The sequence below is a fragment of the Corvus moneduloides genome, chromosome Z (genome assembly GCF_009650955.1).
Source record: "Corvus moneduloides isolate bCorMon1 chromosome Z, bCorMon1.pri, whole genome shotgun sequence".
In the NCBI taxonomy this organism is placed as follows: Eukaryota; Metazoa; Chordata; class Aves; order Passeriformes; family Corvidae; genus Corvus; species Corvus moneduloides.
In genome coordinates, this window is record NC_045511.1 from 23,630,022 (window position 1) to 23,645,294 (window position 15,273).

The 15,273-nt window shown below is 37.0% G+C and overlaps 1 protein-coding gene across 2 annotated transcripts in view; it reads left to right on the top strand.

Annotated features, from left to right (window-relative positions):
- Positions 1-15,273, top strand: part of HOMER1 (homer scaffold protein 1) — a 324,423-nt gene that overhangs the window by 261,922 nt on the left and 47,228 nt on the right. For both annotated transcript variants that reach the window (XM_032095988.1, XM_032095987.1), the window contains exons 4-5: positions 2,287-2,379; positions 8,494-8,636. In XM_032095988.1, coding sequence (XP_031951879.1) covers positions 2,287-2,379; positions 8,494-8,636 — 236 coding nt within the window. The remainder of the gene's footprint in view (positions 1-2,286; positions 2,380-8,493; positions 8,637-15,273) is intronic.

Genomic DNA, 15,273 nt, shown 5'->3' on the forward strand with positions numbered 1-15,273 from the left:
TCTGATATTTTTGCAGAATCATTTCACTCTTAAGCTGATCATAATAAGATAATGTTCTGTATAAAAGCAGTAGGACACAAAACCAAATGTGTGGCTAGTTTAGCAATTAGTGTAGTGGAAAGATGAGAACTGTGAAGGCATTTTTTTTTCCTAGCCAGAGAAACCAGGCCGTATTTGTAGTGGTTTGGTCCAAAATACTCATTACTGTTTACCTTCTGTGAGATAAGAATTAGGAGAAAGCAAAGCAGGCACAAAACTTGAAAGAATATAAAGAAGTTCATTAACAGACCTAAAAGAAGGGGAAAAAAAAATTAAAATCATACCACACCTTCAGAACACTTCTCCTGCCCCCCACCTTCGTCCCAACTCCTACTGACAATGTAAAAGACAACCCTTGTGATGTTCAATCTGTTTACCACTTCCATAATAACCTTGTTCAGTTCATTTGGGAAGAGGAGTCTCTCTTGCTCATACTATGGAGACCATCTCCACAAGAAATTCTCTCATGACTTCAAGTATCACAATGAGCCAGCCGCCCAAGTTGGTTCTCTGCTTGCATCATGTGAGAGTCTCTTCCCACGACTTGCAGGTCTTCCCACAACTGCTTTCGAGGGTCCAATCTTGAGCTACTGGGGTACCATTTTAAGGTTGAGCTGTTCAGGAACAAAAGTTCTCTTCACCCATCCCTGGGAGCATTTTCATCTCTAAGAACAGAGGCCCTCCCCCTGTCCCTGGGAGACAAGGGTCCTCCTCATCTTCATCTCTAGGACTATCTCTGTGAGCATCTCTAGGAACTGAGGTCTTCTCCTTCTGATTTGGAGCGAGAGTCCTCATCACTTCCATCTCTCCCTGTTCAAACTTCTCATCAAATTGTAGCTGCTTCAGCATTTGCTTATTCCAGTACAGATGCTTTTGCTCACAAGTACAGTTTGAACGCTCCACCCCCCATGCTTTCCTGAAATTACAACAATGATATTTCATAGTCTATCACCCCCATAGCTTTACAACAGATTTTCAGCTTTAAGCATCTCCTCTTTCTCCTCCCTCAGGTTTTCAGCTCTTCACAGCACTAAAAGGGTTAATCTCACCCAGGCCTTGCAGCTGGAATGTTGCTTATCGCTGTTGGTCACATGATCTTTGCTGGGCAGCGGGGCAGCTTCAGCTGAATCTTGGCTGCACTGGAGGGGGGAGGGGCTGCTCTGTCTGCACATAGCAGGGCTGGGGGGGCCGCAGGTGGAACAGGGCCCATCGGCTCCAGGATGGCTGTGGCCCGGCCCAGCCCGAGCAGGGCCTGGCCTGGGCCCGCCAGGCCCCGTAAGGGCCCCGCAGCTACCTGTCCCAGCACTGGAAATGAGACAGACCTCCCCCTGGCTTTGTCCATTCTTAAATGTGGACCACAGAGGCGGTCAAAACTTTAAGTGGCTTAAAAAATTGTCCAAATTCAAGCTGGCCAGCTGATAGGTTCTGTCAGCTCATAGGGGAGCTGTAAGCACCCCTTTGCAAGAGCATCACCTCCGGGACTATGCTTGCTAACCCATGACACTATTCTTAACAAATTGATTTAATCTCTCAAATTTAAGGGGGCATATATTTCTAAATTGCTGGTTTAGCTATTTTCTGGAAGTGGTACATGTAGCATAGAAATAAAGCCTCATATGGCAGTTCCATGTGCAATTTCTTGATTTAGTGTTCAGTATATGCAGTTCTAGTTCAATGAATTTGTTCTTTAACTTGATTGATGTCAATGACCGTTCTAGACATGAACACAGTATTTCCACTGTTACTTTTCTGATTAGCTATTGAAATTATAAATGCAGTTAAAATTTGGGAAGCAACCAGTATTCAAGGATTCAGTTTCAGTCATGAAAGAGCAAAGTACACTGAAAGCTCTCCAGGCTCATGGTGACCGCATTAGGCTTCAGAAGCAGATTGTTTGTTTTTTGAGGAGGGTAAAACCTGAATCTGAAAGCAAGTGTGCAAGGCAGTTTGTCCCTATTATTAGCCATCTCTGTGGTGAATTTTTTAAAACTACCAGCAACAGATCATGCTTCATTGCATTGTCATTTTCCTGACATATAAAGAGTGTGTATTATGCCTGAAAGGTATGTCACTCTGTAAGTCATTTAAATGAGTGTCTAATAAGGAGAAAAATTTTTAAAAATTACTGACAGAATTTGACTTTGTGAAATGCAAAGTACAGCGTTCTGTTCTGCATGTAATGTATTATTTCACGCCTACTCTTACTCTCTTTTCTTTTTTTTATTCTTTAAACATATGTACCTTCAGTTTGCTGAAAAATTTCAGGAATTCAAAGAAGCTGCACGAATAGCAAAGGAAAAATCCCATGAAAAGATGGAGCTAACAAGTACACCCTCTCAAGTGAGTCTTACTGCCTGATTCAAGCATCATATTTCATATCTGTGCTACCTACTGTATTGTTTCTTACATACATATGTATTAAAAATTAACAGGGCATTTCTCACTTACTGTGAATCCTCTCGTTGGTCAGCAAGAAGTGTCAAGAAATCTTAAAAAAACGTTTAATATATACTGCAAAAGAGTCAAAGGGACTTGCTTGAAAATAAAATTGGGTGCTTTTTAAATTCCTTTTCCTTTATTTCAGCTTTCCCAAGAAAATGAGTAAACATGGTTATATAAGTGAACTATACTAAACACTTTTTGTACTTTTTCCTATTGTATCCACAGGAGTTCTGGTGGTGCACTGTAAATAACTTTCATAGAATGATCAGTGCACCAAAAATAAAGGTTGAAACAGCAAACTATTTTTACTTATTTCCTACTGTGTAGTTTTCTCCTGTGAAATGTGTTGAAGGAAGATGATAGATTCACAAGCTGATTCTGGAGTTTTATTACAGTTAGCCGTGATGTACAGGAAGAGTTTATTAAAGGTATTTCAAAATATGAACTGGGTTAATCTAGGCCTAATCAGAGAATAAGTTACTATATTCACATTTACATTAGTCGTGTCTAAAATTAATTACAAATACCTTGAATTTGCTTTGAAAAAAGAAATACCTTGGGGCTTTCTTGCCCCATCTCTCTTGTATTCCCACTGCCCAAGGTTTTTGACACAGTTAGCTGTTTGTTTTGTTTTAAGCAGTAGTGAAGACAAAGGTAATTCCTTCTCTTGGAGAATGCAACAGCTTTAGAACTACAGCAGGGATTCCTGAACTGAGTAGACTTAATGTAGCTGTATCTTTTTTCTGAGAAGTCTTTTTTCATTGAATCAGTGTATCTCTTCAGTGCTTTGCACTGTAAGAGGCTCCTGCTCTTTGATGGAGTAAGGATGGCAGGCAGTTTGCAGCATGCTGTACAAATAGTTTTATTGCTACCAGAAGGCTACATCTGGTGTCCTACCAAGAGAAGTCAGTGGAAATCAGAACATACACAATGAATAAGCCTCATGTTGTTTTCCCAGTAGGCATTTTGCCCAAATGTTAGGCTGGCTTTAGCTGTTAATGGGAAACTGCTTGCTCCACTGAAATGGAAAAAAAATAAGGCAGGGGGTTTTATGAGTTTGACTGTCTCTAAATTTCTGATAAATTCCACAGAGACAATGGAAGTATGTATTTCAATATTATACACTTGTCAGTTATATACACTTGACTTTAGAAACAGTGAAGTGCTTCACCCAGGCCTCAAGTTACCTAATGTTATAGGCAAAAAAACTGCTGTGCTTCTCTTTTGACACGTTGATTAATATTTTGGACCCAGAAGTTAAATCTGACACTGTCAAATGGAGTGACTTATTACCTGGTTTGGACATAAATTTGAGCTATTCACTCAGAGACAAGATGCTTTTGTCTAGCAGCTCATCAGGGTTAAAGTTTTATCTTAAACTGTGTGAGCTATTAATATTGTTCATTTTCCTGCACAGAGTTCTTTTTACAGTTGAAACCTAACATTTTATACTGTAGGCAGTTACAGAAATGTTACTGAGTGATTCTGTAATGCCTGTTGAGGGCTGCAATTTCATTATGGCACACTTAAGAATAATTTCCTGTTCAGGCCTTACTTTTCTTCTCTTGGCTTTTCACTGTGTTGATAAGCTGGCGTATTATTCTGAGTAATACAGTTAGTGCAAGTGCTGACACATGAGCATAGTAGTCTTCACTTACTAGTTCCCTAGAGAGAAAGGAATCAAATCAAGAACTTCAGAGTTTAGAACAGATAAGAAGCGATGACATCATGGCAAGTTCCAGCACTTCTGTGGCACTGGGCTCATTCAGATGGGTTTATGACTGGGAGTAGGATGAGTGCTTGGTGCTAGGGAGGGAAGGTGGGACCATGAAGACCTTTGAAAGAGCACCTGCTCTCATTTTCATCATCTACCAAAAAGTGGCTGCAAGGCAAACAATTCAGTTGTTGTCTTTTTCAATCATTTTATAGCTCTCTTTTCCCTTTTGCATAGAGAGCCATTGCAGAGGGGGAGAGTAAAAGAGGAAGGAGATATTTTTAGTGGTCAGTCAAGGCGTTGCAGAAACCCGGCTTTTTTAATGGAGCTTTGACAGGAAGGACATTGGGAGGTATATGAACTCTGTAATGGTAACTCAGTTATCTAAAAGGATCAGTCCCTCTACAGTGTTGGACTTTCAGATATGTTTTGGCATTAAATTAATAATAAGTAGGAAAATACAGCCCATCAAAACTGGAAAATACACACATCGAACTTAAAGCTTAAATAGAATGTTTTATTTCTCTTGGTACAGCTTTAAAAAATGTCCTGATTATTTACCAGTTAATTCAAGTACTGGATATCGTACATTTTCCATCCTCTCTACTACACAATTCTAAAAGAGTAAAAGTACATTTTTCTGCCTCTGTATGCCCTTACAGGTTGAATCTTTATGAGATATTTCTAAAACTAATGTAACAAAACACTTCACAAGACATTTGCTGTTCAGTATTGTTTGATGCAAGCCTGCAAATACAACTGGTACATGTGAGTTTCAATTTGGAATGCCCTGCAAAAACTTGGGAAACTGCAGAGAAATAGAGAGCAAGAAATAACAGCAAAAATATCTCAGAAATTGGATATGTATTTGTAGTTCAAATATTTAGCAGACTCAAGCCATGTTAAAACTTCAGAGCAGTTTTGCCTGAAGTCCACTGAAGTCAGGCTGCTTCTCTCAGGTGTTATGAACTTTTAGCAAAGTGTTGCTCCTATAAAGTGCCTCAATGGTCAGGAAGTAGAAGTTGTGTGGGCTTTTTGGATATTTTGTTTCATCTGATGAAACATGTTCTTCAGATTTTTTTCAGTGTGTGAAACACATAGTAGAAAGAAAACCATACATAGCCTAATTTGCAGTTACTTAATAGCAGGAGTTCCTTTTCCCCTCAGCAATGCTGCTGCTAATTTTAAACTCTTCATTCTCCCTTTATCTTTAATACTGCCTGTTCTCTGCCTGTCTACCAGCAGGCTTTGCTTTAAGTTTCCAGAATATCAGGTAACAGATAAAATCACCATTTACCTTGCCTGTAAGGAGAACGGAACTTTTTCAGAGAAAGACAGTGGCCTGGACCACCAAATTAACAGAGAGATGCTGCTTTGTTATATATAAGTCCCTTTGAGTGTGTTGGGCTTTCTTGGGATGAACAGTAAAGCATTGTTTCTGAGTCAGAGAACCTGTAATTTAAACCCATCTGTATGAAGACGGATTCATACAATAGTACACATCTGGTACTATTTATCCATACTACTTATCCATATCTGGTATGTCTGGAGGCTTTGGTCTAGAAAGAAGCTGTCTATTTCGGGACTTCTAAGACCACCTATGCACATAGCTATACTATCTGGTATCCATTTAAGTGAGCTTTAGGTAATAAAAACTTGGAATCCTCTTACCATGTTTATATAAAACTAAAATACTGGCTCCCCTGCTCTGTCATTTCGTGTTTCCCAGATCCATCTTGTAATATAGGGAATTATTTTGCTCTTGTCATAAACTCATGGATCTTGCAGTGGCAAGCCACCCATGGTCTATTCTCAGTTACAAGCTTTCCTGTACACTTACACTTAGATCTGGAGTTCACTGAGCTGCAGGAAGCAATAGCCTGACAATTGTGTCCACCTACCCCCACCCTTTTTTTTATTAAAAGTAATCTTAATTAGGTTTGAGTACAGAAACAAATAGAGCAGTCTGTACAGTTTGCAGTTGCACCCCATCAGTCTTTGAGAGGTTTCACCTCAATCAGTTGGCATCTGAACCTCAGTTTTTTTTCTGAGCGTGGCTGTACTCTGATAGGTTTTTCAGATTAAGACTTCTTTTAGTTTCTGAAATTGTGGGGTGGATAATTTAGTCAAAATAGTCTTGTCCGTGATTCTGAGCCCCTCCCATGCAAACTATTAGGAATAGCTATTGCCTGAAAAGTTTTATAATCACTTAATATTTAGTGCAAGAAATGGGTTGGTTTTGGCAAAATGACCTGGATTTATAATTTTTCATCTTTTTCTCTGTAGAAGTTCAAAATTTACTTAGAGCTTGTGAAAAAGTCGCTTTCTGGGATGTTATGTGAATTTCTATGAAGTAACAAATGTTTCATATGTGTTAGGGTAGCACTAGCCAGCAGACTTATGCCATTGCCAGCCAGTACAGAGAAGCACTATAAAGAATAGCTGTGCCAGGGAAGTGTATGGAATACTTACTGAGAAGACAGTATAATACTCAATAACTAAACATGCTGGACTTGTTTTTGTTTGTTCATGATTTTAGAACCAATGACAACTCCTTTTTTTTTCTGCTCCTTATTTAGTTATCACTAAAAGCTGGTTTGATCTCTGCTGTAATGTCTACTTGTTTTACTTAAAGGACTCTTTTGTAAGTGCATGTGGGGTTTTTTTTAAGATGTTGACATTTAATATGTCTTTTGATGAGTACCCCACTATAATGTTTAAATACTAAATACCACAATGTCTTCCTCAACTTTGTAAAATCTGGATTGGATATGTGAAGTTATAACGGTATGAAATAAAAACTTCGTTACAGAGTACAAAATGTTCCTAAAATACTTTTACTTCTCTAATTAATATAAAATGGGAACATATTATTTGTAAATACTTATGAAAAATCTTTTCTGTGTAAGTGGCTTTTTCCATTATATTTGGTGCTTTGTTCATAATCAGCTCTGTTAGGATTGTCTGCAAATAAATTACTTATCAGGCAGGTGTAGTTGTGATGATTAATGTGTACTTTTTGTGGAAGAGACACACACTAGGAACTGATGTTTCTTCTGTTCATGAATTTGCAGACCATGATCCTTTAGATATTACGTAGACTGGAATGTTTGTCTGCCTTAGTTTTTGTTACTTGAATTTCATGCCTATTAGAAGTCTGAAAAATAAGCCTAGATGGAACTTGCACATTTTTTTCCTTCTATTGAAATAATTTTTGTGCATTCAAACTTGAAACATTTGAATAAGTAGGCTCTGATTTTATGTATTTAAGTAATAGTGTAGGAATTTCATCTTAAAGGTACAAGCCATCCAAATTCTTTATAGTGTGGTATGTAATTTTTTAGAATGCATAAATAATGTTGTTTGAAAAGAAGAGAAAATAGAAGAAAAACTTTTAGATCCAGAAAGTCTTTCATTTATTGTCAATGGGAACTGTCTATCCTATTGGATGATGACAAGAATAACAGTAATAGTAGTAGTAGTAGTAGTAGAAGACAAAACCATGCCATTTGTATAGAATAATTTATTTGCCTCTTTATTTTGTCAACTCTCTTCTCTTCCACACTTAAATGTACATACAAATGTACATGCTGGTGTGATGAAGGGTAATGAAAACCACAGCAACTCCCAGCCTTCTGCTGGGAGGCAACCAATAAGTTCTTTGGATGGCCAATTGCATAGTAATAGCTATGTGTACACCTGGGTATATCTGGAGTATTCTCCTTCCCAGATAATACCATGAGTAGCAAAAGCTAGGCCAGGCTAGCATGCCTATGAAAATTTTTGCCTGCACTTTGTTGAGCAAGTGTTCTTTGCAGATGGCTCATAGGTGAAACTGTGAACACACCCCCAATGGCCCTCGCACTGTTCGCTTTGGTTAATAAACAGTGCAAAAGCTAGATTTTGAAACAAATACCAGAACTGTTTGTTTCACTGCATTAGAAGGTAAAGTATGAGACAAGAATTCTGAGTGTTGAGAGTCACCCACCGTGTATCAGAATGAGGGTGGAATGTAATTCCAGGTAACAAGGTGGTCTGTACTAAGTGGAAGGTTGGATCTTGTAAAGAATTCATAGGTCACTTGTGTTTTGTACAAGATAATGTGAATCTTTTGGTAATGTACTTCTGTATGAACTACAAATGAAATGTGACCATGAGGGATGCTGGAAATCTGAACATCATATTAATGCTACCTAAAATTTGTGTATTGTTTAAGAACAAATGTTAGAGCTTTTATGCACATAGCCTTTCTGGGCAGGTCAGTTTGTAATTTTAATGTGTTGTTTGTTTCACTTAAGGAATCAGCTGGAGGGGATATTCAGTCTCCTTTAACTCCAGAAAGTATTAACGGGACAGATGACGAGCGAGCGATGCCAGAAGTGACGCAGAACTCAGAACCAAGGGCTGAACCAACCCAGAACGCATTGCCATTTACCCATAGGTACAGATTCCATTCCCACATCCTGATTAAGTGATACCTATCTCTTTCCTTGTTAAAGGGACTTTCTCCCATGTTGTTTGGGGAAACGAAGCAAACCCGCATCTCACCCCAAAAATGGACTCACTTTTGGATTTGTAATATTTTTTTAATTAAAAAAAAAAAAAAGAAAAAAAAAGAGAAAAAAAGGAGAGAGAAAAATCTCTTGAAATGAGATTTGGGGAAACATTATAGTTCAATCAGCCCTTGAACACTGGTTAGTGTAGGTGTCCCTTTAACAGGAATCAGTATTTCAATGTCTGAGATCTTAGTAAAATTACCTGCTTCATAGAATATTCCAATTAAATGATTTTTGTACACATTCTTTAAATGGCTGATGGGACTGGACAAGTTCTTGGAAGAAAAGGGACTCTTACAGCATTTTTGGATTATGAAGTTTAAAGCAGGCTGTAATGGAACAGTTCTCTGACAGTTGTAAAATTTTTCAACTTTTTTTCAAAATACGAGAGAAATGTGGCTCTACTTCAAACTGAATTCTAATTTGTTGCACTAGGAATGCTGTGCTCTGTTCTTTAAGAAAGGTAGGACTTATTATTTTATTATAGAAGTAGCAAGTTACAATGGATATATCTTGCCTATTAGAAGTAATTGTAAAGGAGTCACTCTCAATAAAACGCATAATTTATTGGGACCATGGAGAGTAAGTGAAATATTTAATAAAGTTAGAACACAGCTAGAAATACTAGGGTTTGGGTTTTTTTAAGCATTGTGTAATTCAGCCTAAATAGAGTTTAAGAGCTCTTCATCAAAGTTTGAGGAATATTAACACTTCAGATATGTAATGCAATTCAAAGTGAGCACAGTGAAACTAAAATTGTGCAGAACATCTCAGTTTTTGTAAGAGAATAATACTGTTAAGCATCTGGAAAAAAAAATATTCATTTTTCAAATGAGAAAAACCCTCTTACACTATTTTTTTTAACAGAGTGATTCTGTTTATTTTTATACTGTCATCAGTGCATGTATTATATGTTTCAGAAGAAATGGTGCATTGTGACAATGCTATGTGCATGTTGAAAGAGTATTACAAATGTTGCAGATCTATCTGTGTTCTGTAACAAGTTCATTTAAACTGTTTGAATATTGACATTTTCTATTAATATTTTTGTGAAAAGGAGTTGTGATAAAGTCCACACATGAATAGTGTGGTTTGCTCTTATCAAAAAATGATAGTTTGAAGATTTCCCATCTGGTTCTGCATATGCAAATATGTTTTCTGGTATGCCAGTGTAGTAACTAAGTTTACTCTCCATTGAGCGTGAATGAAGACACTTTTGAAACTACCCAGTTGTCATTTTTAACGATGTAGAATAGAGTTTACAAAACTTTTACATTCATTGCATTTTTCTATCTACTTAATGTACGCAGTGTAAGTGCCTAGTTTTAGGTTCTTGTCCTATTAGATATCACTAGCTAGAATTAATTTCCAACAATAACTCTGCATTTTGAGGTTTACTTCTTGTTCATTCTCAAAACACCAGTGTTTTGTCTTGCTAAGGATACCTTCAAGTTTGTTGGGGAGCTATTACTGAAGAAACCCCAAGTTTATAAACCTCTTTGAAATAAAGAAATTTTTGGAATAGGTAAGGATTTTATTATAAATAAATAAGTATTATTTATTTATTATAAATAAAGATGCATGAACATATGCACAAAGGAGATGGAAAGTGAAGCCTCCAGGACTGTGTTAATCCTGGTTAAATGGGCATGTTTTTATAGAGGCTTTTCCTAATAATAAATTGGCAACTAGGTAGACGCATCTGGCTGCTTGTGCTGTCTGAAAGGGTGCTCTCTGCAGGCAGTCTGCTTGCCCTGACTTAAAAAGAAAAATATTAAAACCTTACACCCTGATTACTGGAGACTCCCTGGACTTCTCATGTGTCTGGAGTACAGAAAAGTACTGTGCTTCCCCTTGCTCCCTGCCTTTCTGATGATGTGGTGTGTATGTGGCACTCCATGTGTGATGGAGAAGAGCTGCTAAACTGAGCCCTTTCCTTGTGCACCCTGGTAACTTCTGCTGATCCTGAGCCTTTTCCTTCTGCATCCTACATTTCAGCAAAGGTAAAGTTCAGTCAGCGCTTCTGGGTGAGGACGGTACTGCTGCAAGGGCATTTGCGTGTTGTCTTCTTTGTGGCATTTCTTTTCACTTATTTGCCATTAGTCCAGAAGTTGCTGGTCAATCTCTAGGTGCTTTTCAGAAGAAAAGGTATTGTGGATTTCCCTACAGTGAGTTTAGCTGCAGGGCATGTGAGAGTCACCCAGGCTGGTTTACACTGCACTGAAATAACACTACCATAGCAAGTTCATTTATTCAATAAATGTGGAAGCTCCGTTCTGCTCTGACATTAACACTAGATACTTATTGTGTGACGGATGAAAAGGCATGGTGTTCAGTGTGGGTTGGAGCACATGGAAGCAGGTGTGGGGTGGCACAGAAGGAGCCTGTGCAGTCATGGGGCAAGTGTTGTATCTTCATGTGCAGGATGAGGTGAGCAGTACTGTGTGTCAGGGGTGGCTGGCCAGGTGAGAGCTGTTGCTGCCAAGAGGATTGTCGAGCACAGCAGAGGCAGGTGCCTCTGTGGCAGAGGAGAGGGAGGGCTAAAGGTTTGAAGGGGGCTACTGTCAAAACAGTGATTGAGGTAAGGGGTTTCATGTCCTTGTATGAACTGGAAGAGCCTGACGGGAGTGGAAAAGGTCAGAAATCACAGGTGTGAAGGTCATGCTTTAATTTATATCCTATTGCTTGTCATTTTTAACCTGAACACCTGAAAAATGTTCAGTTGGATTTTGTTATAACATGTCTTTGCTGGCCAGACATGTTTTCTTCTGCCCTTTATGTTGTAGCATAAACAGCTGAGGTCTGTTATTTCAGCAGCCTAAGTGTAGACTACTTTTGTATTTATAGTTCTTTTCTGACCCCAAAAATCAGCATTACTTGAGTCACCAGAGTTTTACTAGAACTCAAGTGTCTTATTATTTCAGTAAATAGTTGTGAGAATTGAAATTAACATTCTCCAGAATATGTCTAAAATTCCATTGATATCCCTTGAGCATAACAGTGCTGAAGTCTAGTTGCTTCAGTTTAATTCTCATCTGGAAAATCCTAATGCTCTTCAAAAGCAGTGTAACTCAGATCAACTGCTTGAGAGATAAGTGTACTAAACAGTTACAAGTCTTGCACTGAAGATAAACTCCCGTAATTCAATATCTTGCCTTTTTTTCAGCTATGTTAATGTTGAACAACTATGTAATATTATTGTGAACTCCCACATCGTACAATATACTATAGACTGAGTACTGCTGTCATGAGTAAATGTTGCCAGGACAAATGGAAGTAAAATGTAGCTTAAACATGGTATTAGAATTCTTTGGAGTCTTGTCTGAGACACTGATCAGTCCTTTTCTGAACAACAGCTAGTCCAAGAAGATATTTTTCTAGCAGAATCTAGGTAATCAAATCTAATGTTTAAAATAATTACGACTAAAAAGTATATATTTTTGTTCTATCTACATATTTCTGTTCTTAAGTAAAATTAAGTTTCCTCAGATATATTTCCTGTTTAAAAAATATTTTCCACATTCTTCAAGTTGTGATTTTTTTTTTAGTTTTTCTCCAACTGAAAACTATTGATCATAAAGTAGGGTTTGGAGAGAAAAAAACTTGCTAAAAATTTTTGACTACTTCAGATGTGACTGAGTTTTAAAGTTTTCACATGACCAGGAATTGTCTGTTATGCATCATGAGGATTAAAATTTTTAATAAAAACTATTCAGTTTTAGTATTTGAATTATAGTCTAAGGCTGAATAGTGTATCTGGTGAACTTTGCAAGTGCTGCTTTTTGATAACTGTTGAACTTGCTCTTTCACTCTCGAAGAGAATATGTTTGCTTATAACAAGCTTTATTCCATTTTTGGCACCTTAAGAAGCTGATAAAACACATTTTCAGAAAGAAAATATAAGAGGATTCTTCTGGGACAAACTTTGAAAGTCTTCAATTTCCTGTCAACCATGACTTGTACCTGTTACCTCATTTTTTCTTGTAATACGTAAACTTGGAATTTCTATTGCATAATGTTTTGATCAGACAACATATATGTGTATGTTTGTTGCTTGTTAGTTAAAACTCCTATTTTTGTATTCAAGCAAGTTTTTAATAGGGAATTTTGACTCATTGCCTTAGTGAAAATGGACTTAATTGGAATGATGCTTATATCTTAGATATGTTATTGTCTAGATAGGCTACTATTTAATAATGCTGCATGTAAATCCAATGCTGTACAACAAAGAAAAACCAAAAGGTCTCGCTGCTAGGTCATGCTCTTTCTCTGAGTTTTCATTAAAAGTTGTATATAGAAATCTCTTCAGTAGATTTTTTCACTGTGTGTATTAAAACTACTCACTTCTACAAGCTTAAGTATTGTAGTTGTGTTATAGTAGAGGTACTTTGTGAATCAGGCAGAACTGTTAACTTGGCTTTAAGGAAAATCTTCAAGTTAATAATTATTGGGGTGTTTCATATTTTAATTTAAACTCAAATCTTAGTATTTGGATGTTTATTATAGAGTTATGCTTCCTTATCAAGTAAGGGGTGCATATTCCTTTTTTTGAAATTATTGGGTTTGAATGTTATTTAACCTGCTCAGAGGATAACTTTTTGTTGTGAGGAAGCTCACAGGCTCTCTAATCATAGCTCCTGCTCAAAGAACAGCTATGAAATGAGATCAAGATGCTCTAAACTTTATCCACTTGGGTTTTGAAAGCTTTCTGGAGTGGAAACAGATAGTTAGGCATTTTTTGAAAGGTTTCTGTATAACATAGAAGACAGCAACTTCTTCACATTGCACAGTACTATAGTGAACTGTGACATTTTAGGGCACACTAGAGGAATTCTGGTAAATTCAATTGCTCTGTTGAACAAGATTATTATTTCTTCTGTCACATTCAGAGAAGAAATTCAGCAGTGATATGTTCCTGCTGTCACTGTAAGCAAAGAACGGATTAATATAGAAACTTAGACCTAGATCTGACTTGCCCTCAACCAACCTTTTTTGATGTTGTGATGGCTGGTGAAGGCCAGCTGTACTGTTCTGCTGGCCTCTTGTGCTCCCCTGGAATGAGCCTGGTGCTTTCCCCTCCTTCTCTGACCCAATTCCTGCTGCTTCCCAAACTCCTGCACTTTTGCCTAAGCTGCTGGAATCTAGCTCAAGTAGGATCTCCTTCAAAATAAAAGTTCTTGCTAGAAAATTAGAAACTTGAAAGGAAGATCTTACATTGCATTTGTGTAATTATTCTTTTTATGTCTGACTTCCCTGATTTTGGCAATTTCTGATGATTCTTTAAGATATCATTAAAATACACAGTAAACCATTTTCATAAGATGTCTCTAGTAATGGAAGGAAAGGTAGAGAGGAAGAATGCCCATGTTGTATGTGTTGCTTAACTCTTCAAAATTAAGAAACTCTGGAACTAATAGAGCTAATTTTAATAGCTGGGCAAATGGTTGAAAGCAAAACACTAAAAATAATCTAATGCTTAACAGAGTAATTTCACCATCTCCCTTGTGCACCTAGGCATGTTCTTATTTAGGGTATGTGAATTGCCTACTTCCTGAGGTTTATTTAGTGAGAACTGCAAGAGAATGATGTAAATTATGTGAGCTGGGTGTCTGAAATTAGATGATATAACTACTGTCCTCAGGGACAGGAAAGTGCTCTTGAAACATACCTGTCAAGTACATTCTTAGAAGAGGAGTATAATCCTTATGCAATTTATATTTTAAAAAAACGAAAACAACAAAACAAGGCAAAACCATACTACTTCTACTATGTAATTTTCTCCCCTTTAACCACATACCTAAGAAAAAAAAAGCCCAGTTAAAACCAAAGGAAAGTGATCTTGCTTAAGGAATGAAATTCTATTTTTTGAAGTAAATCCTTTGGGTCCAACCTATTCAAAGTATGGATGACATTAAAGATTGTTAGTACTTCAGCAACTGTAAACATTGGCTTTGAGAATTGGAATATGCGATACTTAACATTAAATCTGATTCTGTAGGGCGAGTGGCTCAGGTTGGATTTTTTGGTTGCATCCATTATTTAACAATCATTACTTTTGTTAATATTCTCAATAATACAATTTTTGAACTGCATTAATTCATTTTAGGAGTCTAGTCTAAGCATGAAGTCACCTGGTTTTGTCATTTTTTGGCAGTAGTGGAGGAGCTACTCTCTTTATTCTAGATTTCCCAAGTAATTTACTTGAATAAAAAGTTCTTTTCTATTGTCCATTTTGGTACCAATGTGAATAGTTGTTTAACTTTGTGAGCAGTGTTTGTGAGGTTTGTACATGATATGATTTGTACATGTATTATATAAAATCTGATGGTTTTTTAGTTGTAAGCTTAAACGTCCAATCATCTTTTCAAAAAGAATTATTAAAACAATAGTTCTACAAGATCTTATGTAGACAGTTGATACCCCATATCTTCTTTACTCATACTTCCATCAGTGATATTGTTTAGTGTCATTGTAGGAAACCTTTCAACCAGTAAGAAGGGATTAGTTACAAGGATTAGGATT